The sequence below is a fragment of the Marmota marmota genome, unplaced genomic scaffold, assembly GCF_001458135.2.
Source record: "Marmota marmota marmota unplaced genomic scaffold, marMar, whole genome shotgun sequence".
Lineage (NCBI taxonomy): Eukaryota > Metazoa > Chordata > Mammalia > Rodentia > Sciuridae > Marmota > Marmota marmota.
In genome coordinates, this window is record NW_026000075.1 from 11368231 (window position 1) to 11392381 (window position 24151).

The 24151-nt window shown below is 39.5% G+C and overlaps 1 protein-coding gene across 7 annotated transcripts in view; it reads left to right on the top strand.

Moving 5' to 3' along the window:
* Positions 1-24151, top strand: part of Tnik (TRAF2 and NCK interacting kinase) — a 383074-nt gene that overhangs the window by 251474 nt on the left and 107449 nt on the right. For all 7 annotated transcript variants that reach the window (XM_015494269.2, XM_048814298.1, XM_048814300.1 and 4 more), the window contains exons 5-8: positions 5126-5236; positions 9090-9180; positions 10935-11065; positions 21928-21982. In XM_015494269.2, coding sequence (XP_015349755.2) covers positions 5126-5236; positions 9090-9180; positions 10935-11065; positions 21928-21982 — 388 coding nt within the window. The remainder of the gene's footprint in view (positions 1-5125; positions 5237-9089; positions 9181-10934; positions 11066-21927; positions 21983-24151) is intronic.

Sequence of the window (24151 nt, forward strand, 5' to 3'; positions counted from 1 at the left end):
CAATGGAAAAATGCTCACGCCTGTAATCCCAGCGGCTTGGGAGGCTGAGACAGGAGGGTCTGTGTTCAAAGCCAGCCTCAGCAAGGGTGAGGCGATAAGCCACTCAGTGTGACCCTGTCTCTAAATAATATACAAAATAGGGCTGAGGATGTGACTCAGAAGTCGAGTGCCCCTGAATTGAATCCCAGGTACCTCTCCTCTGCTCAAAAAAGAAAAAGAAAAGTAATAGATATATTTTGAGATTTCTGGCCATGAGAAATTTTATATCAATAGACTCAAGGAATGCTCACATCAAACCTATAAAGTTGATGCTTTTATTTTGTATTTTAGCATAGTGGTGATGGGTGGTTAGGGAACCTGCCCAAAGTCTCAAAGCTGGTAATTTAGAAAGCAGTATACTTTATAACTGTGTTAGCTGATTAATGATTATATACTATGCATAAGGCTGTAGACCTTAACAATATCCGCTTCCAAATAAATAAAGGAATTAAGAGAAGGAGACTAGAAAGACAACAGTTTTGTAATGACTAAGTGGTAAATCATTTCACCCAGTCCTTGGCACATGGTAAATTCTCAGCAAACGTTAACAAATATTTTTGTTCCAGCATAAACTCTTTGAGAACTTTCTTTGAGGAGAATATTAATGATCCATCATGTCTTCCTTGTGAGATGTGAAGTTATTGACTTATTGCTGCTGGGCTTGGCATGTGGAGCCCTGTCTCTGTTTATTAATGTGATGAGGTTGCTTATGGGGAGGCCTCCCCACTGTGTGGTAGCAGTAATTATCAGTATTGCTGTGTGGCTGCAGGAACCCCTTGCTACCAAGTGCTGGTTTCTTTCTTTCTTAAAAAAAAAAAATCCCATTACATAATTTAACAATCATTTTGTTCCACTGTGAGATGAAAAGAATTCAGCAGCCTTCAGCTGGAGCTGAATGGAGAAGCAAATTATAGAAATCACTGACATTAGTGCCTGGCTAGAGTAGAATTGTTTCCTACTGAAGACTTGAAAGTATTTTGTCCAATCTAATTTTGAAAGACTAGAGTCACTGGGCTTCCACTGCTTTCCCTGGGAACTACAATTATGTGGCCTAATGCAGCACAGGGTCAGGACAGTATCTCCAGCTGATCCCGGAGCAGTGGACACATTCATGGGAGGTCTGGTCGCTTGGTTTTTTTCAAAATGAGATTGAAAGAAAAGGCACAAGTGTTTTGTTCACTTGAGAAAATATTTCTTTCCATTCTACACAAGGATGTTTCTTTGGACTGTTCTGCTGGCATTGAATTTTAGTCAGCTACATAATGGTTTTTGTTGAACTTGGTTTTATGGAGGATCCCCTCCAAAATCACATATCTAGAGCAGTATGATGAACACTTTTCTACCAGTGGCTAATCCCACTCTATCTACAAATTCATCAAATTCCCCCTCTTCTAGGATTAATTTGAAACATATTTATAATTTTCTTTAAAAATTCTGAAAAAAATACACATAATACCATATTTACCTAAATCCTAATCATTTTAAAGTGTACAATTCAGTGGCATTCAGTATATTCACAGTGTTGAACAATCCATTACTATTATTTGGTTCCAGAATTTTCCATCATCCTAAAAGAAAACTGTATTCATTAAGCAGTCACTCCTGTTTTCCCCACCCAGTACCCGGAAGCCACTAATCTGCTTTCTCTCTTCATGGATTTGCCTATTTTGGATATTTCATATAAATGGAATATATATATATATATTCTTTCTTTTTCTGGCTGCTTTCACTTTCACTTAGCATAATGTTTTCTTGATTCATCCATGATGTATCCTCTATCTAGACTTCATCCATTACACTTTTTGTTTGTTCATCTGTTGATGGATATTTTGGTTATTTCCAACTTTTATCTATTGTGAATAGCACTACTTTGGACATTCTTATTCAGGTTTTTTTTTTTTTTTTTTTTTTTTAAAAAAACATCTGTTTTCAGTGTTTTGGGTATACATCTAGAAGTAGAATTACTGAGTTCTCTATCAATTCTGTGTTCATCTCATTGAGGGTCTCATGAACTGTTGGCCACAGTGACTGCACCATGTTACAGTGCCTTCAGCAATGGATGAAGATTCGGATTTCCCTACATTTTTAAAAATTATAGTCATCCTCATGGGTATAAAGTGACACTTCCCTATGGGTTTAATATGTATTTTCCTAATGACTAATGATGCTGAACAGCTTTTCATGTGATTATTAGCCATTTTTTGGTTATCCTTCTTTAGAGAGATGTCAAGGCTTTTGCCCATTAAATTGAATTTCTTGTCTTCTCATTGTTGAGTTGTAAATGTTCTTTATATATTCCGGATACTAGGCCCTTGTCAGGTAAACAATTTGTATATATATTTATATTCTATTGGGTTATCCCTTCACTCTTAATAAAGTGTCCTTTAATGCACAATAGTGTATAATTTTGATGAAATTAATATTTTTTTCTTTTGTCACTAGTGAATTGTTGCAGTGTCTAAGAATCCATTGAAAGGTTTCAAGAAGAGTCATTGAAAAGATTCAAGAAGAAAGGTCCCTGAGAATTTTTTTTTTTTCTCTTAAAAGTTTAATAGTTTTAGCTCTTACATTTAGGTCTCTAATGCTAAAATCAAACAAACAAAAATTTAGGTCTTTGATTATTTTTGAGTTAACATTTTTGCATATGGTGGGAGGTAAAGGTCGAACACCATTGTTCTACATGTGGATATCCAGTTGAGTTGTCCCACCATCATTTGTAGAAGAAACTGTGATACACTTGTATCCATAAGTATGTCTGCATATTTCTTTAAAAGACAAGAACATTTTTTTTACTAACCACAGAACCATTATCACACTTCTAAAAATGCTAATCTTATTTCCTTAGCATTATCAACTATCTAAGTCTGTACGCAAAGTTGTAACAGTCTCAAAAATATTTTAGCTTTTTTTTAGAAATTTAGTAATTTATTTATATTTATGTATCTGTTTTAGTGTCCACATAAGATGTATCCATTGTAATTTGTTTTTTAAATTGAAATTTTTTTTTTTTGTAGTTGTAGATGGACAGCATGCATTTATTTGTTTATTTTTATGTGATGCTAGGGATCAAACCCAGTACCTCATGCGTGCTAGGCAAGTGCTCTGCCATGGAGAGACAGCCCCAGCCCCTGTTGATTTACTTTAAAAAACATTTTATATCTACAGGTTTCCCTTCCAACTCTCTTTTCTTTCCCTTTGCAACTCATTTGGTGAAGAAACAATTTGTCTAGACAAGTTTCCTAGTCTAGACTTAGCTGATTTCCTGTAAGTTGTGGGTGGAAAGAACTAGAGGCTCCAGCAGATTCAGGTTTTTGTTTTTTTGGTTTTTGGCAACACTACCTCTTAGGTGATGCTTTGTTCTTCTATCAAGAAGCAAATCTTAGTTATTTCTTACTTGTTTATGTTAGCAACAACTGATAATCATTACCCGAAGTCTGTTCATTAGGAGGTACAAATAATGACAATGTAGTTCTATTATGCCTTCATCATTTGTTAAATGGGATATCTGCTTTCATGAATAGAAGTTTTCCATGTTTTATTATTTAGCTCTCCAGTGGTAAAATTAGTGTAAGAAAGAATACATTTCTGTCACTAAAAGTAAATCTTACAGTTGAAGAAAAAGAAAGAATAAACCAGAACCCTCCCCCCACTTTAACTAGTTCTCAAAAGAATAAGTTGGTTTATTATTTTCTTCTAATATTGCCAATTTTGTTCTTGGGAGGTTACTTTATTAACACATTTAATTAAGCATATTTAATGTGTTTCTAGACATTGCCAGTATTGTTCTAGTCAATGACTAGAGTCCTTTTTGACATGAATCTTTGGTCTTTGATAGCTTCCCTTACATATGGGAAATTTGTCACTTATTCTGGTTGGAATGTAGTCTGTTGTAGTACCTCCCTGTAAAAGCTTCTTGTAAGCCTTGAAACTTCTGCCCCTCCTTTGGAGAAGATGGGTGGGTTTTATAAGTAACCCAGGCTTTTTGAAATCATAAGTCAAATCAGACCAGGCATTGGAAACTCACTCACGGAACTCATTTCGTAACTTTTTATTGAGGTTCTATTAGGCACACAGACAAAAAGAAAACGGGATTCCTGCCTGCAGATTTTGCATCCTGGTGGGTATCTTTTAGGACCTAGTGACACAGTGCTGATATCAGACATACACATTTGCACAAAGCCAAAACCATCAATGTGATTTTACCATGTATCTGTTTTAGTTCTTTCTCTACTGTCAAGTCAGGGATTGATTACTAATTATTCTGAATTATTTTTATGTAATTACCAAAAGCAATATAAATATCTAAGAAGATGACTTTGTTGAGAAATGCATTTGAAGGCAAAAAGATAGAAATGGATATTTCCTTTCTAAGCCTAGAAAATGGATGTAAAATCATGTAGACTCCTGTTCCTCTTCTAGGCTCTACTTTGCTGTTAAGTAAGGGCAATGTTTATTTTCTGCCTATTTTATAAAGTTGCTGAGTGCCGTAATGAGTTTATATTTATAGAGTGCTTGGAGCTTTTTGGATGAAAGGTGCTAAATTAGAGTTTATTGTTTATTGAATTTATTTGATGTGTCCAACCTCCTGGGAACATTTACCGAAGTTAATTAAAAACAGATCGTCCCCACTCTGACAGCTTACAGTGCCAGTTACAAACCAATAACATAAACAATGTGCACTTCTGTTGTCCTAACTTGGCACTGACTGCAGAACCATAGGTCTTCAGACAGGGGAATGGTCCTGCTTGTAGGAGATAAGCATTCTTGTGCTGGGGAGAAAGTACAGATAATCTCAACTGATTCTGAGCCACCTACCTGACCCCAGTAAAAAAAAAAAAAGCAATTTAGAATATAGATATATCCATCAATTTCCAACTGTTAACTTATAGGTTGAAAATTTTAAAAACAATCTTTCTATCACTGTAGTATGATATTAAGACAAGCGCTTCTGTTTTAGCCTCACATTTTTTTTTGCAGGTTTGGCATTCCCAAACAGCCAACTAGAATACCATCTGCTTTCTTCACCCGACTTGGTAGATGCTGTGAAGTGTAACAATAACAATGGCTCGTTTGCTTCCTTTGCCAGTTGGTGATGGAGTTTTGTGGCGCTGGCTCTGTCACTGACCTGATCAAGAACACGAAAGGTAACACCCTGAAAGAAGAATGGATCGCATACATCTGCAGGGAGATCTTGCGGGTAGGTGACAAATGGGGATCAACCTATTTCCCAAAGTCATCAAGCAAAACAGGGTATGTTGGGGGGTGCTGTGGTGCTGTGGCCTTCTAGCGTGATTCACAAGTGTGCCATCTCTGCGTCCCTCCTTGAAGGTTACTCTAACTGCTGGTGGTGATGGTGGTTGGGCACGCAGTTCTGCTCTGATGGGCCTGTGCCATTTTCATAGGTCATGTGCACTGTCATTTGGAGGTTGACATCAGGTGATTTCCTTTGGCCAAGGATTCACTTCCAGTGATGTATCTAATTAGAAATCTGATTTTTTTTATCATAAAAGTAGTGTAGTATAAAGACAGATTTAGGAAATGGGTTGTTTTAAGATGGGTCATTTGAGGTAATCCATTTGTATTATAATTAATATGGTGATGCCTTCCCTGCACTTAAAGTGTTTCAGGATTATGTGATTTTAGTAATTTCTTTACATAGAAGCTAGTTTAACTAATTTTATTTTTAAAAGACTCTTTGAGGCCTAATTACTTAAAGTAATCAAAAGAGCTAGATAAGACTGCTTGTTCTACCAGTTTTACCCACAAATCTCATCATCAGGAGGTAAAGACAATCCTGTCATATTTACTGTACTCAGTTTGGGGAGAAGAAGGTAATTGGGTGCATTGTAGTTCACTTAAACTAGTTTTAATTTTTCTCTTGCTGCTAATACAGAGCTGATTATAGGTCTACAGAGCATTCTTGCTAGATTCGCCTGATGATCATCATTTATTTATAAGCTCAGTCTTCTTAATTTAAGGGAACAAAAGTTAAAATTGTTGTTCACTACATGTCCAAGATATGCCTTTGAGAGATAGATTACATGCTGCAAATGGATGAATCAGTGGATGAGCATTAAAAAGGAAGGAAGATGTAAATAGATACTGACCGGGCCTTAAATGCAAACCAAATTAAGCAAAATACAAAGAGAAATAAAATTTTTAAATGATAGCATTGACAATAGCATAAAAAGTCAAATATCTAGAAATATACAGAAAGAAGTAAATGGCATCTACTCTAAAAACGACACAAAGTTCCTGAGAGAGATTTATAAAGACCTTAATAATTGGAGTTGTATGCCATTTAATGGATCAGAGACTCAATGTGGTAAAGATGTCATTTCTCCCCAGTTTTATCCATATCTTTTGAACTCCCAATCAAAATTCCTGTAGGTATATTTGTGCACAGTGATGATCTGATTTTTAGAAATTATATGGAAATGTCACCCAGAACCACCAAAGCAATCCTAAAGAAGAAAAACAAAAGTGGAAGACTTATGCCCCCAGTTATCAGGATTTCTTTAAAAAACTAGTAAGTAATTAAGACAGAATGGTATTGTCGTAGACTAGACAGGGACCAAAGGAACAGACTCAAGGCCCTTGAACAGCCAGGCATGATGGTGCACCCCTGTAATCCCAGTAACTCAGGAGGCTGAGGCAGGAGGATCACAAGGTCAAGGTCAGCCTCAGCAACTTAGCAAAACTCTGTCTCAAAGTAAAAAATAAAAAAGTTCTGGGGGTGTAGCTCAGTGGTTAAGTAACCCTGGGTTCAATCCCTGTTACCAAAAGGGGAGGAAAAATAGTCTCTGAACAGACCTACATCACATGAACACCGTGTTTATGGCAAAACAAATGTTGTTATGGATTAAAAAAAAAATGCTCTTATGAGCAAAAGTTGATGACTCATATGTAAACATGAGATTGATACCTGCTTTTTACCATATTTAAAAACTTAAAATAGGTGAAAAGTAAAAAACTGATGTTCTTATAAGAAAACAGAGAATAATATACCTATAGCTTAAGGTAGCAAAAAGATTTTTTTATTTGTTGTTTTTAGATATACATGATAGTAGGGTGTATTTTTCACATATTATACATGTTACATGGGGTGCAACCCATTACAATATAGATCCCATTTCTTAGGGTTGAACATGATGTGGAGTTATACCTGTTGTGTATTCATACATGAGCATAGGAAAGTTATGTCCATTTATTCTACTGTCTTTCCTATGTCCATCCCTCTCCCTTCCCTTCATTCCCCTTTGTCTGATCCAGTGAACTTCTATACTTACCCTCCCTACCCTTCCGTGTAAAGATTTCTTTAAAAAGAACACAAAACACAATTTGAGGGGAAACAACCTGTCTATCTGCTGATCTTCTCATCTGACATTTGTCTCTGTGTTTTGATGTGCCATTAACTTAACTTGAATTCATGACTTAAACTCACTCCAGGAAACCATGATGGATTACTTCATCCTCTAGACCACACTGTGAGTGCCACCAGAAATTTCTCAGGTTTCCAGGGCTGGTTATCCCCATTTGCACTTCTGGGTACAAGGGTCAATCTTCAGGGTTCTAAAAGCAGAAAGAAAGTTTGTACCATCCCTTGTTTTAAAATTTGTGAAAATAGTGGTTTTTCTTCTTCTTTCCAATACCTTCTCCCAAATGATACCAGGATTTGACATAAGGTGACTCCCTGGTAGGAATAGTTGATCACCTGGAAGTGATCAGGAGAATTATCAGAGCTGATCTTCCCTATATTGTATGATCCCATTCAGTACAGGCTTTGGCTCACTTGTATGCTCTTGGTGTCTGCTTCTGAACACTCAGAGGGTAGAGGAGGGAGGGGGATCCTCAGCCCTTCTCTTGAGGATTTACGGGTTGTTCATAGACTGTAAAAACTATGCATTTAAATCTGTTTGATGCCCACCTTAGGCCAAACTGACTAGATAAGAAAGGTAGTTTTTTACCCAGTCTATGACAGTACCTCAAACTGTCCTGTTGCATGATTTATGTTTACTAATATGCTAAATGTACATGTGAATATTTCTTGGACATCTGTACTCTAGTGCTGAATCTCATTTCTTCAACTAGGAAATTCAGATATTGAGTGTGTGCGCGCACACACCTTTTATTCTATTTTGTGTTTGTGGCCAACAATTAAAAGAAGAAAATCGTAAATAATAAAAGACACTTGGATACATAGTTCTTTGAACTAATAATGGTAGAATATAGCATGCTTTCCTTCAAGGCTCTAATTTTAGCTTCTTTTAGATCATAATTTATCTGAAAAATATGTGACTACCTTAGAGTAAATCTGTAGCTTATAGAACTCACAACGCAAAAAAGCCAAAATCAGAGTAATTCATGGAAATATGGTACATCATCAGGTGTGGATGTCACAGAATGATTGTCTCATATAATGAGCACAAAGTCACCAAAATCATTAAGTACTAAAAATGACAGTGACAGAATGCCCACTGAGTGAATAGAGATGGTTTTCTTTTGAACCACATTGGCTAAAACCAGTGGGAAAATTCTTGGCTGCCCTTAGAAATATTTTATTGTGTTCAGTTATAAAATTGTAAAACTCAAGGTAACTTTTAACTTTTCAATTCAAATATTGCTCCCTCCACGTGAAGATTTAGTTAAATCAGGGTTGTCTTCTGTGCAAAGAGTGTTGATGTTTTTCATGCAAATTAGCACATTGAGGCAGCCCTCGCTTCTCATGGTACCTTGTTAACTGAAACTCCTGCGCGTGGGAACCTAACCATGCCATCCAGAGTGTGCTCTGGTGGTATCTAGTGTCAGATCCAATATGCAGGGATTTTGTTTAACACAGTGCCATGAATTGCAAAGATAACCAATAAGTACCCATTTATATTGATCAATGGCCTACTGTTGAGAACAACACTATGAGTATGTCAAAGATGTGAATGTCATTCTGTAAAAGTATCTCTGGGTGAGTTTAATTTGGGGAGAATCATTCAAAATAGGTTGTTTTCATCTTGGCTTATCCTGCTATTAACTATCTCACCTTTTCATCCCTGCAGGGGCTGAGTCACCTGCACCAGCATAAAGTGATTCATCGAGATATTAAAGGGCAGAATGTCTTGCTGACTGAAAATGCGGAAGTTAAACTAGGTGAGAACAGAGTTCTGTGAGCCCAGGGACTGCTTAGAATTGATAAGAGGATTTCAACAGCTCTTTCTTTAAATTAATGTATATTCGTTACTCATGAGTTTGGGGGGCCATTGCCCTAAAAGAGAAAAAAAAATATTTTTTCTGTTTCAAAGATATTTTCTAAAAGCATTTTGAGGAATCAGTTGTAAATGCTATGATGAACAGAAGAAACTTGTGCTTAATCAATGTGTAGAGATATTTGGGATTTTTTTTTTTTTAGTAAAGATTAGAAGTGATAGACCTTAAAATCATCTCCTGCATTTCACATTTTTTATGTTTGCTGTTATGACAGAACACTGATGACCCAATTTTTCATTGAAAATATTCATAGTTAGACATATTTAAAATAAGCAAATTCTGCTATGTTCCCATATGTTTAAGTTATATGTATATTGATTTTATGATTACCTAGGCCACCTGTAGAAAATGGGTGCTTGGTAGTCTGCTTTAGGTGCATAATGATTACCCTCCTACATGTGCCTGTTGCCAGTGGGGGATCCCTTTCTTTGGCATATCTATTAGAGCCCTTCCCCACAGCAGGTCTGGGATTCTCTAGATGAGTTGCAGAACCCCCATGCGCATTTGCCTGCTTGAGTAAAAATGTAAACTGACCAATATCCTGTAGGATTCATGATTCATCATCTAGAACAGGATGACTGTCCATACGGTTGTTTATTTTCATTGAGATTTAAATATTTGCTCTTTTGTTAAAAATATATAAATTCCTCTTATTGTATTTGGAGTTAAACTTTCATCTCATGAATATTCCGTTTTAAAAAAATCAAAGCATACATTTTGTAGGCTAAGCAGACACTTATGTGCAGATTAGATGAGCTGTCGGAAGATTCGGTCATCCCTGTTTAACAGCTACTTGTTGAGAGTGTAGCAGTGCCATGTCCCTTACAAGGCATTTAGATGATCTCATGTAAATATTAGAGCACTGTATGTAGGTGACATCATCCTCATTTCATAAGTTAGGAAGTCCAAGCTCAAAGAGGTTGATCCACTTATCCTAGGTCACAACACTAGTGAGTGGCAGAAACAGGATGCGAACTTTGGCATCTGACTCCAGCCCTCAGCCCTTAATCACTTTTTTTGTACCACCCTTTATGGCAATCAAGCTTGCCTTTTATTGAACACCTATTTTTGGTCATTATGGAGTCTTGGTATAACCAAATATAACACTTGGTGTTTTATCATTGTATACTTCATGCATTTATCATGAAGTTGAAAAATTTATGTTCACAGTATGGAAAAGGCAGAAGCCATTCCAGTAAGACAAACAAAATGTGGTATATATACATACAGTGAAATGTTATTCAGTATTACCAAGGAAGGGATTCTGGTACCTGATACAACATGGGTGACCTTTGAGAACATTATGCTGAGTAAAATAAGCCAAACCAAAAGACAAACACTATATGATTCCATGTAACTGAGCAGTCAATTTAGAGAGACAGAAAGTGGGAGGTTGCCAGGGCTTGGGAGAGGGCAGTAGGGCAGTTCTTGCTCAATGGATCAGAGGCTCAGTTGGGAAAGATGAAAAGTTTTGGTGGTGATGGTTGCACAGTGTTAATGGACTTAATACCACAGATGAAAATGATTAAAATGGTACATTTTTACATCTTGTCATGTTAAAAAGCACAAAACCATTTTCCCATGTTAAACCTGAGATCGGGGAATAAACAGTAATTTGGCTGTTTTCTCTTCATTAGTGGACTTTGGAGTCAGTGCCCAGCTTGACCGAACAGTGGGCAGGAGGAACACTTTCATTGGGACCCCCTACTGGATGGCACCAGAAGTCATTGCCTGTGACGAAAACCCAGATGCCACATATGATTTCAAGGTATGACTTCTTCTTTGTATTTTAAAATTACACCTAAATTCCATCCTGAGTCTTGCAGTGGAAGAATTCTCTTGTGCTTTCAGATTTGGGATGTATGTGTCCCAATGGGAGAACTGGAGAAAAAAAGGACATTTTAGTGAGAATCTTTATAATGAATCCACCTCACATGCCTATTTAAAAAAATTTTCTTTAAAAGTTTGAATTATATTCTATATTCTTTTTCTTGGAAAATAGGTTGGATTTCCATTTTGATTATTGTCTAGATTTTTGGCCAAGTACATATTCTCTTCTTTGTCCAGTTCATTTACTAGTTCTTGTTTTACCAATTTGATTATTGTCTAGATTTTTGGCAAAGTACATATTCTCTGACCAGTTCGTTTATTAGTTCTTGTTTTTAAATTTATTATTTTACATATTAACAGGGTACCATGTGATATTTTGAAACATGTATACATTGCCTGTTGTTTAAATCAAGTTAAACATATTTCTCTACGCAAACTTTAATAATTTCTTCAAGCTGAAAAATTTCAAAATCTTTTCTTCTAGCTTTTAAAAGGTACAGTACATTATCATTCTAGTCACTCTATTGTACACTGATAACACAAAATAACTTTTTGCTTCTAGGTAACTATAATTTGGTCCCCACTGATCAACCTTTACCTATCCCTTCCACTCCCAAGAACATATTCTGATAGCTTTTAATAATACAAGAAGCCAAGATATGCATTTGTTATCTTGGGTCATCTTTTTCTGAAAAGAATAATCAGACTTCCTCATTTCTGCATTGCTCAGAGTCTAATTATTCAGGTCTCTTTTCTGTGAGAACCAAATGAGATGTTGATCACTACTCTATGGTGGTTTCTCCAGAAATTTGATTTGCAGCTTATCACTTTGTATTTTAAGCTGGAGATTTTCTAATAAATTCAAAGCCATGTTCAAATAGAGGTCTTCAAGAAGCCGTCCTCTATCTGTTCCACAAGCCAACCACCAAACATGAATTTGGGTTGCTGCCCCACTGCTAGCTCAAGTGTCCATTGACATTGTTTTTTTCCTGGCTAAGAATAGATACACAATAGAACTGGGTGCAGTGATGTGTAGGTAGGAACTGTGGGTTTTCAGGTTGAGCACTAGGTAGAGAGACACCCTGTGGACAAAACATGGTACTGCCTGGTTTTAGAGGTTCACGTTCCTTCCCAAAATGACTGGCCTTTTGCAAGTGCTTACCCAGTTAGTGATCTTCTCTGCATTGGGTCTTGAACCCAGGTCTCCCAACTTTCTGAAGATAGCTCTGTTCCTCCATAACTTACTTCAGCATAAGCCTCCAGTTTATCAAACAAATGAAAAGTATATTTGACAAAGTCCTGTTTTAAAGACCATTTAGTTCTTCACATGTGGGATTATTATTGAAATCAGGCCACAACAATGCAAACCTTGCAGTATCTTTGGGACCCAATATTTCAGGGTATTGACAAAATTACTTGCCTCCTTGGGGAAATGCGAGTTTGAAGGTCTGAAAACCTAATCTCCTGTAAATATGCTCCTTCCTCTAAAGTTAGTCACTGCCATAACCTGACAACAATCTGTCTGAAAACAGCTGCCAAGTTAAAAATTAATCTCCTGCCAAAATAAATGACATTTATTTAAACTGCTAATGATAAACATGTTTAAGTAATTCCATTTGCAAATCTCTTCAGAGGAGCCACCACAAAGTATATGTCCCAGGCTAGACATGTATGTTATACTGGCCCTGAGCAATTCTTCATACTTTAGTTATATTTTACAAGTGCTAACTATTCTAAGTCTGGGCCATGGATATTTTAGATGACCTGAACATATACCAGGAGGAATCAGTGTTTTTGGACTTATCTCAAACTTAACCTTTTTTGTATAATGACAGATACATTATATGTGGGACTTCTCCTCTGTGGCACAGAGTAGATCCCTCTGATAGATCTTTTGAGAGGCGTAACTACAAAAGACCTTTCTTCTTTCCAAGCCAAAGCTTGGAATTAAAATAATTTCTTGGGGGCTGGGATTATAGCTCAGTGGTAGATAACTTGCCTAGCATGTGCGAGGCACTGGTTTTCGATTCTCAGCACTGCTTATAAATAAATTAAATAACGGTCTGCCAACAACTAAAAACAATTTTTAAAAGACTCATATCATGGGGCTAAGGATATAGCTCAGTTGGTAGAGTGCTTGTAGCTCATACGCAAGGCCCTGGATTCAATCCCCAGCATCACAAAAAAAAAAAAAAAAAAAGAATCCCAACAGAGCAGGTTCCTCTCCATCAGTCATTTAGACCTTCTTCTGAATTAGTTTATCAGGCTCATCATGAGTGCAGGCTGTTTGAAAGGAAGAAAAACTCATGGCAATAATGTGGGCTTCACTGGTCACCTGTCACGGGTACAAAAAGAATGGCGCATGACCGAAAGGGTGAATCAGGAAAAATTGGGCAGAAATGAAAGATTTGGGGGTTCTTTGAAGATTTATTTCAATCACTTCACAGTTTCACTATAGGCTAGAGAAGATGCTAATCTTAAAAAAAAAAAAAAGCAAACTCCTCTTATGCCACTATAACTACTCTTTTTATTTTACTGTCCAGATTCTCTTAGGAATGTGGTCTGTCACCAAGGGACAACTTGACAATAACACCTCATGTGCCTTAGTGAATACCCACTGTGTGCATGGGGTTGGCCAAGCTCTATCTGTGGCAGCGGTTGGGCTGTTGACAAGAGTTCATTCGGGACCCCGTCAGAGATTTGGTCCTGTGTGTTTGATGTTCCATTGACCAGCAGGGTCTCCCAGGCTCAGCATCTGGTGTCAACACTAGGGGCTGTCACACGTGATAGATGCTTTCAGCCGAGATGACATGTTTAGAATAAAAGATGACTTGAGGGCCAGTGGATATTTCTAAATTTCCTGCCATGAGATCCCTTGCTTTAAAATAAAGGCAAAATGTAAGCCAGGACAGGATAGTTTTGATTTTGTTGATTATTGATATTATTGATTATTATTTGACTTAAGATGTCTTTAAAAACTGTTTCAAGTTTTTGTTTGTTGTTTGATTTTTAAAAGTGAAGTCATTCATTCAGCATTATGAGGGCCTCTGTAGGAAAGTAGTCTGAGAGCTCATGGCTTTTATTGCAGCCTGGCTTTGTGGGTTATCTACTGGGCTCAGTAAGTCACTCTCTGCAATAGAGTCTCCTCAGGAGGAGTGCCAGAATCTCATTTGCCTGGTGTGTTGGCTTCCCCTGGAGGCCCTGCCTTTCTTGTTTTCAGAAATTCTGTCAAAACACTTCAAGCGAAAGGAAAGGTTTCATTTCCCTGATAAGTATGCGGGGCAATAATGAAAGCTTTCCCATTTAATAATAAGCATTCAAAAGATTTGAAATTAATAAAACTACTCAAAATTCCTAGGCTGTTTAAACTGTTATTTTTAAAACTTACTCTGAATTTTATTTCAGTTGGATGGAATCTGCCAAGCATTTTATAGTCCTGTGTACTTATTACTTTTAATAGAACCACCCACTAAAGAAAGTTCTCTGTGGCCAAATGCCCATCAATGGGAAACAGGTTGAACAGAGACCAGAGCATCTGTCCAGTAGAATATTACATAGCTATTTTGGCAAAGGGGTGCATATATGTTGGATCCGAAGAGACCCCAAGATAGCCTAAGTGTAGAGTATGGAATAGAACTATCTCGTAACATCAACTTACTCTACCCCATGCCATGGAGAGAGACACATGAGAAATCTAGAAGGAATCTGGAATATCCCAAGAGTGTTTTACCTCTGAACAGGACATGTGGATGGTGAACTTAAAATTCTTATTTTCTGTCTCCTCTTGTCCTGTTTTAATGTTTTCGCCATTAGCAGGCCTTGTACTCATTAAACTAGTGAAGAGAAATGAAGTGGATGGCCAGTCCTAACACCCCATACCTGCTGGGCTTTTATACCCCAGGCCAGATCTGTGCTAAGACTCCACCATGGCCATTTCTGCTCAACAGCCTGACTTCTTATCAGGCACTGCCATTACAGGGCGGCAGAGAGAGACTGCCAGGCTAAAGGAGGGAAGAGGACAGCCTCTGTGTGCTATTCATCTATATTCTGTTTATGAGAGTTTTCACACAGGTGCTGTGGATTATTTGTAAGCATAGGGGTCTCCTCTGGTATTTGGGTGAATATTGTGTTCAGGCTGTGGAGAAACTGCCCGATTCATTATCCCATGTCCCAGATATTGGCTTAATAAGCAGGGTAGAAATAGTGCTTCTCAGAGGCTCAGCCAGAGATGACATAAACAACTGCCTGATAGGAGAGTCACTGTGATGAAGGTGTCACCCAAGAGGACAGTATTCAGGCTACAAAATGGTACATTTATACTTTCAAAGGAGTCCAGGCCTCTGTCCGCTGAAATCCAAACAGGGGTTCTTCCCTATTTGTTCAAAAGGAAGATGATACAGTTGGGCATGGGGGTACATGCTTGTGATCCCAGCAACTTGGGAGGCTGAGGCAGGAGGATGGCAAGTTTAAGGCTAGCCTCAGCAACTTTTCAGCAAGACCCTCAACAACTTAGTGAGACTCTGTCTCTAAATAAATAAATAAATAAATGCTCAAGATGTAGTTCAGTGGTAAAGTGCCTTGGGTTCAATCTCCAGTGCAAAAAAAAAAAAAAAAAAGGGAGGGGCGGCGAGATGGTACCAACAACCACATTAGTGCCACTAGCAGGAAACTGACACCTGTTATACATGTTCATAAGTGTCCATGTTCACACCCACCTAGATAGGACTCCTCAGTCAGGCCCAGCATCTCCTCCAGGCAACACACACATCTCAGTGGAAGAGATTAAGTTCAGTAGTTTTCCTTTGGCCCAATAACATGTAGGTGGATGGGGACTGCAGAAAGGTATTTCTTCAGTTTATGTTTAAACAGGATTTTTAATACCTACCTCTCTTGGGAATATCACCAGTGACCCTGAACTCACCACCTTAGTTCTGTTTATATGTAATGTAGTAAGTATGTGACATAATGAATAAGTGAGTCTTTTGAAGTCAGACAAAACATGTTTAAACCATAGATTCTGCTTCCTGTTTGCTGTATTGGCCCAAGGGAATTATTTAACCTTTCTGAGCCTGTATAAAACGAGAATAATAGATTCTATATCACGATTGTAATAGAATAAGGTGTGTTAATAGATATAAAGACATAAATGCAATGCCTAATACTTAATCTATAAACTTGGTATATAAATATATATAATATATATGTATTAACTTTGTAGTTTTATATTTATGTATCATTTGAAAAAGCACTGCTATATTAGGGGTCATTTTTGACCTAGAACAACAATTTCATGTGGTTCAACCTCATATTTGTATTGCACATCTCTGATTGTTTTCTGTTGAACCAGAATCTGCTTCTCTCTAACTTTTACCACTAGATCAAGATGCTGTCCGTAGGGACCACACATGCAATGCATACTGTTTCCTTTTTCATACTGGGATATTTCAAAATGAGTAAGTAACCACAAATCAGTGACCCAATGAAAGACTATTTTCTGGTCTGTGAAACCTGGTAGAATCCACTGTCCTTTTTGTGCCCAGGATTAAGCTATTGTCTGTCTACTCTTGACCTCCATGCTGCCCCTTGCAGTGGGTTCATGGGGCTAAGACTCCACCATGGCCATTTCTGCTCAACAGCCTGACTTCTTATCAGGCACTGCCATTACAGGGCGGCAGAGAGAGACTGCCAGGCTAAAGGAGGGAAGAGGACAGCCTCTGCCTGTTGGCTTCCTCTAGCTTCCTGTTTCAGCAGCCTTGGTCCACTGAGTGCTAGACTCACTGCCATCTGATCTGACTCAGGTTTAGTGGCTGAGCTGCCTTTTGATAATAACTGGCCTAAGGATCTGTCTGCACCCTTTTTTGTTAAACACCAACTGTGTGCACTGCACTATTAGGTGCTTGGTGTATATTATCTTACTGAATTCTCACACCAGCCCTGAAGGATATATATATATATATATATGTATATTTATTCACCTTACAGCTGAGGAAATTGGGATCTTTCCTCAGATGGCCTCCCTTTCCTTGTGTGGCTGGTTTGGCCTTCTGAGATTGCTGCTCTGCACTGTTTGGCAGCCCAGCCCAGAAGGAACGCTCTCTTTTTCTGTTCAAGCTGCCAGTGTGCCGCTGTCCCCAGCTCCCAACCAGAAATTGTGTCGTATGTCTGCCTCCCCAGAGCCACCAGAATGTGTCCCTGTTCTGTTTGTAATGCACACAGCACTGGTCTATTAATCATGCCACGGGCCAGGCTACGCAGCCAGCACCTCTGGAATAATGAATTACCCAGCTCCTGCCAAAATGAATCACGCCATGGCCATGAAAGAAACTTATCTCTTCCTGACTCTCTCCTATCTTTTTCCTCCCTCTTCCCTTTCTTGTCTCCTGTGATCTGTCTTACCAGTGGTAATTGGAATATTTTCTCTCATATTTAACTTCTGAAGTGTCTTTGGGACTTGCTAATGTATCCGAGGGCTTATACAAGGCCCGTCAAGGACATTTAAGGCTTCCGAGCACGGCAGTTAAGCATAGCTTACAAGCAACTTTGGGTATGTATGGCCAATAATATAAATGTTCCTTTTGGAAAAGAAGGAAATCCCAGCAAAAGAAAAAGAAATCCTAACAGTGATATGAAATGAAAACTTAAAAGAAGCCGCAGTAGCTGGCCTGGTCATATGAAAAACCTAGGATGCAGGGAGTTGGAATGGAGTAGCTTCTGATTTAAAGGGGAGTATTTGTGGATTGGGGGCAGGCTGCCCAAGAGAGACATGTCTTCAGTGACCCTCCCTGCTTCTAGTAGAATGGATCCAGGATCACTTAACAAGTGAGACGTCCTATTCCCCTATTGTCAAAATCTGCTTTCTTTTTTTTTTTTATTGCTGTATATGCATTATCATTTAGGAATGCCTTTGGCTGTATATATGTATTTGTGTTTCTTCCATCCCCAGAAGCTTAGATGCAGGTACTCCAAGATTGACATGGTGCTCATCAGTGTCTTTAGAACTCTAGGTTCCTTCATTTCTACCCTGTCAACAATGACTTGTCGGCTTATTGCCTCATGAATGCAAGATGGATGCTGTAGCTGCAGATACCATGTTTTGATTCAAGGCACAAAGAAGTGGGGATGAGTTGGCAGGACACAAGCTGTGTTAGTTCCCTATTTTTTGGGAAAAGTGGAAGCTCTCTGAAGATGGCTGTTTATGTTTCATTGGCTATAACTGTGTCAGATCCATAACTTGTAGGAGAGTCAGGATAGACCAAGTGTAGCTCTCCTATTCTCTGAAATAGAGACAGCAATGAAAATAGGGGCTGAAAGTGCCTGTTGGGTAAGCCACAGCCAGATGGAGGGTAATCACAGAAGACTAAACCGCGCAGACAGAGGCAGTCTTTAGAGGAGAAGGAAATCGATACTCTTGAGCTTCAGTGTGTGCCAGGTTTTGTGCCCGGGAGCATACCTGAACATATGCGTGTCAGTTACCTCTTTTATACAGCTGAGAAAGCTAAACTCTAAGCAGCATTCTGTGGGTAGCTAAATTAGGAACCCAGATTTAAATCCAGATCTGTCTGACTGAAAAGCCAACCCATGTTGCCTCAAAGAATGAGGCCAGTTTCGTAGCATGGAACTGGGGTGCTTCACTGTATCTTAACACCTTCATTGAGTTGCCAGCACATTCAGTCACCTGTGAAGTAGGAATCTGGAAAGATTATTTTATGGACCCCTGACTTAAAAAAAAAATAAAGTATGCATGCTCTTCTCTTTGGTAATAGAGGACTGGCCTGGAAGGCAGGAGACCCAGCTCTGTTGAAAAATGTTGGTGCTTCTTTGCACTATGATCTTGGCTCTGTCGCTTTCCCCAGCTGTGAAGTACAAGGTTGGACATGAAGGTCTACCAGGGTCCTGCCAGCCCTCAGACCACTCAGGCTCTGCATCCTTCTCTCGTGTTCTAGGTACTTGGAATACATAAGTCAACAAAATGAAGATCCCTGTCCTGTAGGCCTTATGTTCTTGTGTCAGGGAGTGTGCACATGTGTGTGCTGGGGGCAAGGGGCACAAAGCACAGTCAATTAGCTGTGAGTAAACGCACAGCATGTTAGAAAGGGACAGTTTATGGGGGGACTGTCCTGGGAAAGGCAGGGGATGGACAGCACTGGGGGAGGACATAGGACTTAAAGGAAGACCTCATGGAGGGGAGTCAGGCAGCCTGCAGGTCACTGGGAGGTGCTGCTGGCCCAGAGATGAGCTTGAACACAGACCCAAAGGCAGGAGAGTGCTGGGTCTTCTGTGCATTTTCTGCCCCACCTGAGGCAGGCCCTGGAGCCCTCCTCTTGCCAGACCAGCATGTTCTCTTTCAGACATGTGGGCTGTTCAGCCAGTTCAGTCTCCTAAACTTGGAGGCCATCTGCGTTTGACTCTGCTGTGGCAGTCAGGGGGCAGAGCCTGGCCTCCTCCATCCTGCTCGCACCTCATTTCATGCTGCAGTTTCTAGGGATACTGGACACATGCTGGCAGAACTGCCAAGGCCTGCCGATCAAAATAGCACAGGGACCTTTGGAGCTGACCCTCCATTTCCAGACAATTCTCACTGTTTCCTGCCTGATGCCTCCTGCACAGAGTGACTCAGTGTTTGCATCAGGCTCCTGAACAACTGTCTTTGTCTACCAACCATAAAACCCCACATATAAGTGAGCTATTTCGCTCTGTACCAGTTACTGCTCCTGTGCCAGCCTGTGACAGGTGGGCCAGGCCTTCCCCTTTAGCTCTGGAAATGTTCTCCTGAGCAAGGCCAAGAGCCTGTGGAAAACATCGTCCTTTGCAAGACTGTGCACTCACTGGGGGTGTACGTGATTCTGAAACCTCTGAATCCTTCTTGAAACATAGCAAGAAGGTACGAGCTACCTTCTTGAGCAGTGCTGAAAGCAGAGAAGTTACCTGGCACCCAACGACAATGGTATCGATCTGACAACTGGTGACAGGCAAAGAATCTACCACTTACGTCCACATGTGTGGTTCATGTGTGCCCAGCATCTGTGGTAAAGTAGATGGCATGCTAGGCAAGAGGCCAGTGCCCTGGAAAGTCCTCATCACATTGTGTAGGCCTCAGCTCCAACACTGGACAGGCCTGGGGGTCACTCACAGGATACTGAGAAATTTAGTTGTAGGGAATGACTCAGTATGAGTTTCATGGTCCTCTTCCAGTTACATGTGTTTTATGGACCCATGACATTTGTTTGACGGGAATATAAGGAAACTTAACTTTGGTCTCTCTGATCTGAGCGAGGTTGCAGGTGAGGTCTTGAATAATATACACAATGCATAATGTATTTAAAATGCAAGGAGGGTGAGACTATATCAGGATGTGGGCCACTGAACCAAATTTTCTGTTAGGTTTTCCAACCCATCTGCTGGGAAACAAATGCAGCAATCATCTGTTTGAGGTTTCCTAACCTGGTTTTCCCCATCTATTGATTTGACCCCCTCTCCTGCCATCTTTAGAGACCACTGAGCCATAGACAAAGAGTGTGGGAGAAGCATATTATTAGAGATGGAGGCAGCACAGTTAAAGGGGAATCACTGGTCTAGAAAATGCTGATCAGAGCATAAAATCAGTCTGAGCATAAGCAAGAATATAAGGGTATAAAAACCTCTATTTGAGAGCTGGAGATATAGCTCAGTTGGTAGCATACTTGCCTCGCATGCATAAGGCCCTGGGTTCAATCCCCAGCAACACACACACACACACACACACAAAGATCTTTATTTCAAATGATAGTCTACTTACAAGAAGGAGGATATTTCATCCTTATACAAATGTATTGAGCACCTACAACTGTTCCAAACTCTCTTCTAAACACTAGGAAGAAACAAGTAAAAAGCATCCTCAAAGTCTCTCTGTCCTCATCTAATTAAAAAACATGGGGGATGTCTTGCAGGTTAAAAACCATTGAAAATAGATAAACCTACTATCTGATCCAGCTGTGTTCCCACTCCTGTCTATTTTCTCAAAAGAAATAAAAATGCACACCTTTGTATTGACTAGCTCAAACTGGGAACAATACAAATGTCTGTCAACCATTGAAAGCAAACTGCACTATGTCCACCCAATGGAATACTACTGAGAAAATAAAAAAGAGTGAGGTACAGATACATGCTACAAGGGTGGACCTCAAAACATTATGCTAAGTGAAACAAACTGATTGCAAAAGGCATTATCTTACGTGACTCTTAATAGAAGACTTTGGAAGATGCAGACTAATTCGTAGTGACAGAAAACTGATCAGTGGTTGCCTATGGATGGTGGAGTGGGGCCATAGATAGCAGGGACTACAATATAGAAGGGCAAGTGGGATCTTTGGGGAGTGATGGGTATGTTTACTATCTTGATTGGGGTGATGGGATCCCGAGAGTATTCATGTGTCATACCTTATTAGATGGCACACTTTATGAATGTGCAGTTTGTTTCATGACAAGTAGAACTCAGTAAAGATGTTCAGAAGAAATAGCAGTAACTTCATATGGTTCCATTGACAGATGAATTTCGGTGATAAGTTGATTTTTAAAACCTTGTATTCATTTACCATATATTTGTTGAAAACTGACCCTGAGTTAAGCATCATGCAAAGTATCATCAGTAAAAAAGTGAACGAGGGCCGTCTCACCTTGGAGCTTGGTTGGGGGGATGAAGTTGGTAAGCAGGACAACTGAAGGATTTTCCCACAGGCAGCTCTCAAGCCATTCCCAGGTTTAAGTAAGTGTTCCTTTGTTGACTGAATTTATGCACGTGTCTGTACCTTCCTTGTTTTTCAGAGTGACTTGTGGTCTTTGGGAATCACCGCCATTGAGATGGCAGAAGGTGCTCCCCGTAAGTATCCTCCTCTGGGGTGGAATCTGTTGCTGGTCCACACTGTGGGGACTGAGGTTCCTTGCCAGGAGCTGCAGTTGCTTTATTTCTGCTACGCGGAGCCCTGCATGGATTCGAGCTGGCATATTTAGAAAGCAGAGTCATCTTAAATTAACCAGGAATCCGTTCATTTCAGAGCAGCGTGAGGATCTTGTTTCCATGAAGAAAAAAATGAAAAAAAAAAAAATGAAAGCAAACTCTGAGAGTCTTATTTGTCTTACAGATTTGGTGTGTAGTTTATTCTCGAACTTCTCGTCACCTAACATAAAACTGTGAGCAACCCACAAAGACTATAAGCTCCAATGTACAAAAAATTTAAAAGCTGGTTTTTCAGGGCCAGGTTATACAAACACTTATATTCTATTGCTGCCATTTTTTTTTTTACAACAACTGTACATTGAACCAGGACTTCACCCATGCAAGGCTAGCATTCTACCATTGAATTACACCCTCAACCTTTTCATTTTATTTTGAGATGTGGGGGGGTCTCACTAGGTTGCCCAGGCTGGCCTCAAACTTGTGATCCTCCTGCCTCAGCCTCCTGAGTAGCTGGGATGACAGGCATGTGCCATCATACTAGGCAACTCTAACTTTATTAATGTTTAGATTTTTACATTTTCCTGCCCTTATTTGAGGCAGGATGGTCAGGACTCTGGCAATCCTGAGACCCTCTCGAGTTCCTTAATATCTGGCACAACTGGTATGGCAAAACATTTCTATCTGCTGTGTGGTGGCCATGAGAATGTACCTCTCAGGCTTCCACACAGGTGATGCCATTCCATGCTGCCAGAATGGTGCTGAGCCTGCCTCTCCCAAGGGCCGCTCCCCATCAGAAACCAAGCATGTCTGGGAACAAGAAGGCACTCCTTTTCCTGGAAGACAAGATTTCTTTTAGGCCCCTGAGGCTCAAAGCAACCCCTTGTGACTTTGCTCACCTGCCTTGGATTGCAGGGCAGTCAGACTTGCAGAGCCACCAGAGGCCCTGCCCATCCTTCCTGGGTCCCTCCCTAATTCTAATTCCCTTCCCACTGGAACTTTCTCCATTAGTATCCTTGCATATTTAATGTCACCTTGGTATCTGCTTCTGAAAGGACCAGTTCCAAACCATCCTTCTCACCCAATGGGCAGGTCATTGTATTCATAGCTGTTTACCTTCATGTTATCATAGTCTTCTTATCTCTCAATCCTGATTTGGTTGATTTCATCTGTCCCATGATTGATTGGGAGTATTTGTTGACACAATTCCTCTCATTCACAATGTTGATGGGCATTTATGAATCAGAAAAGCAATATACCACAGACTTAAAACTATTATCATTCTTGATATGTAGTAGGTGGGCTAAAAATAAACATAAACCTACAGAACCCTTTGTTTTTTAAGGAGCATTAATCTAGGTACAAAGAAAAAAGTAGTCCCAGCTGTTTGAAAAGTAAACTAACAAAATATTTTGATTAAAATATGACTATATGAGAGCTTTCACTGGAAAACATAATCTCATGTTGACACATTGAGATATTTTTGTAACTTGGTCTTTCTGCCAGACTCAATTTGCCTTACTCCATTGGTCTTCCTGGGGTCAGTGAATTTAAAAAACAAACAAACACCCCCCCCCCCCAAAAAAAATCATGAAACCTGAGAAGCCACTTGAGATATCTAGAGACAGTGAATGATGTTCTAGGATAGTACTTTGGACTTCAGAAATCCACAGAGATCGCACTGAGCTTGGATGAGCCTTCAATGTATAAGAAACTATACTTTGGATTATCAAATACCTTCTATTTTATGGCTTAGGCTTTTGCCAATTAAAAACAACTTAATCGTCCTCATTAGACTTGTCATCTAATGCTATGTGCTTTGAGTGTCAGATGGTTATTTACAGCAAAGATTGTTGACACTTTAAATTATTTTCCTTAAATGTGAAGTAAGAGTATTCCCTAGAAATGTTAACATATCTGTTTGAAAGGGGTGGTGGCTAATGCAGTTCTTTTAATTAGATACCAGCTCTTGTAAGTGCTTTCCAGATGGAAGCTTTTGGATCCTCTGTCCTGGGCTGCACTGGGCTTGCGTGAGCCCAGAGGGTCAGTTGGCAGTATTCGTTGCACTGCAGGATGGACTTGGCCTGGCTTTAG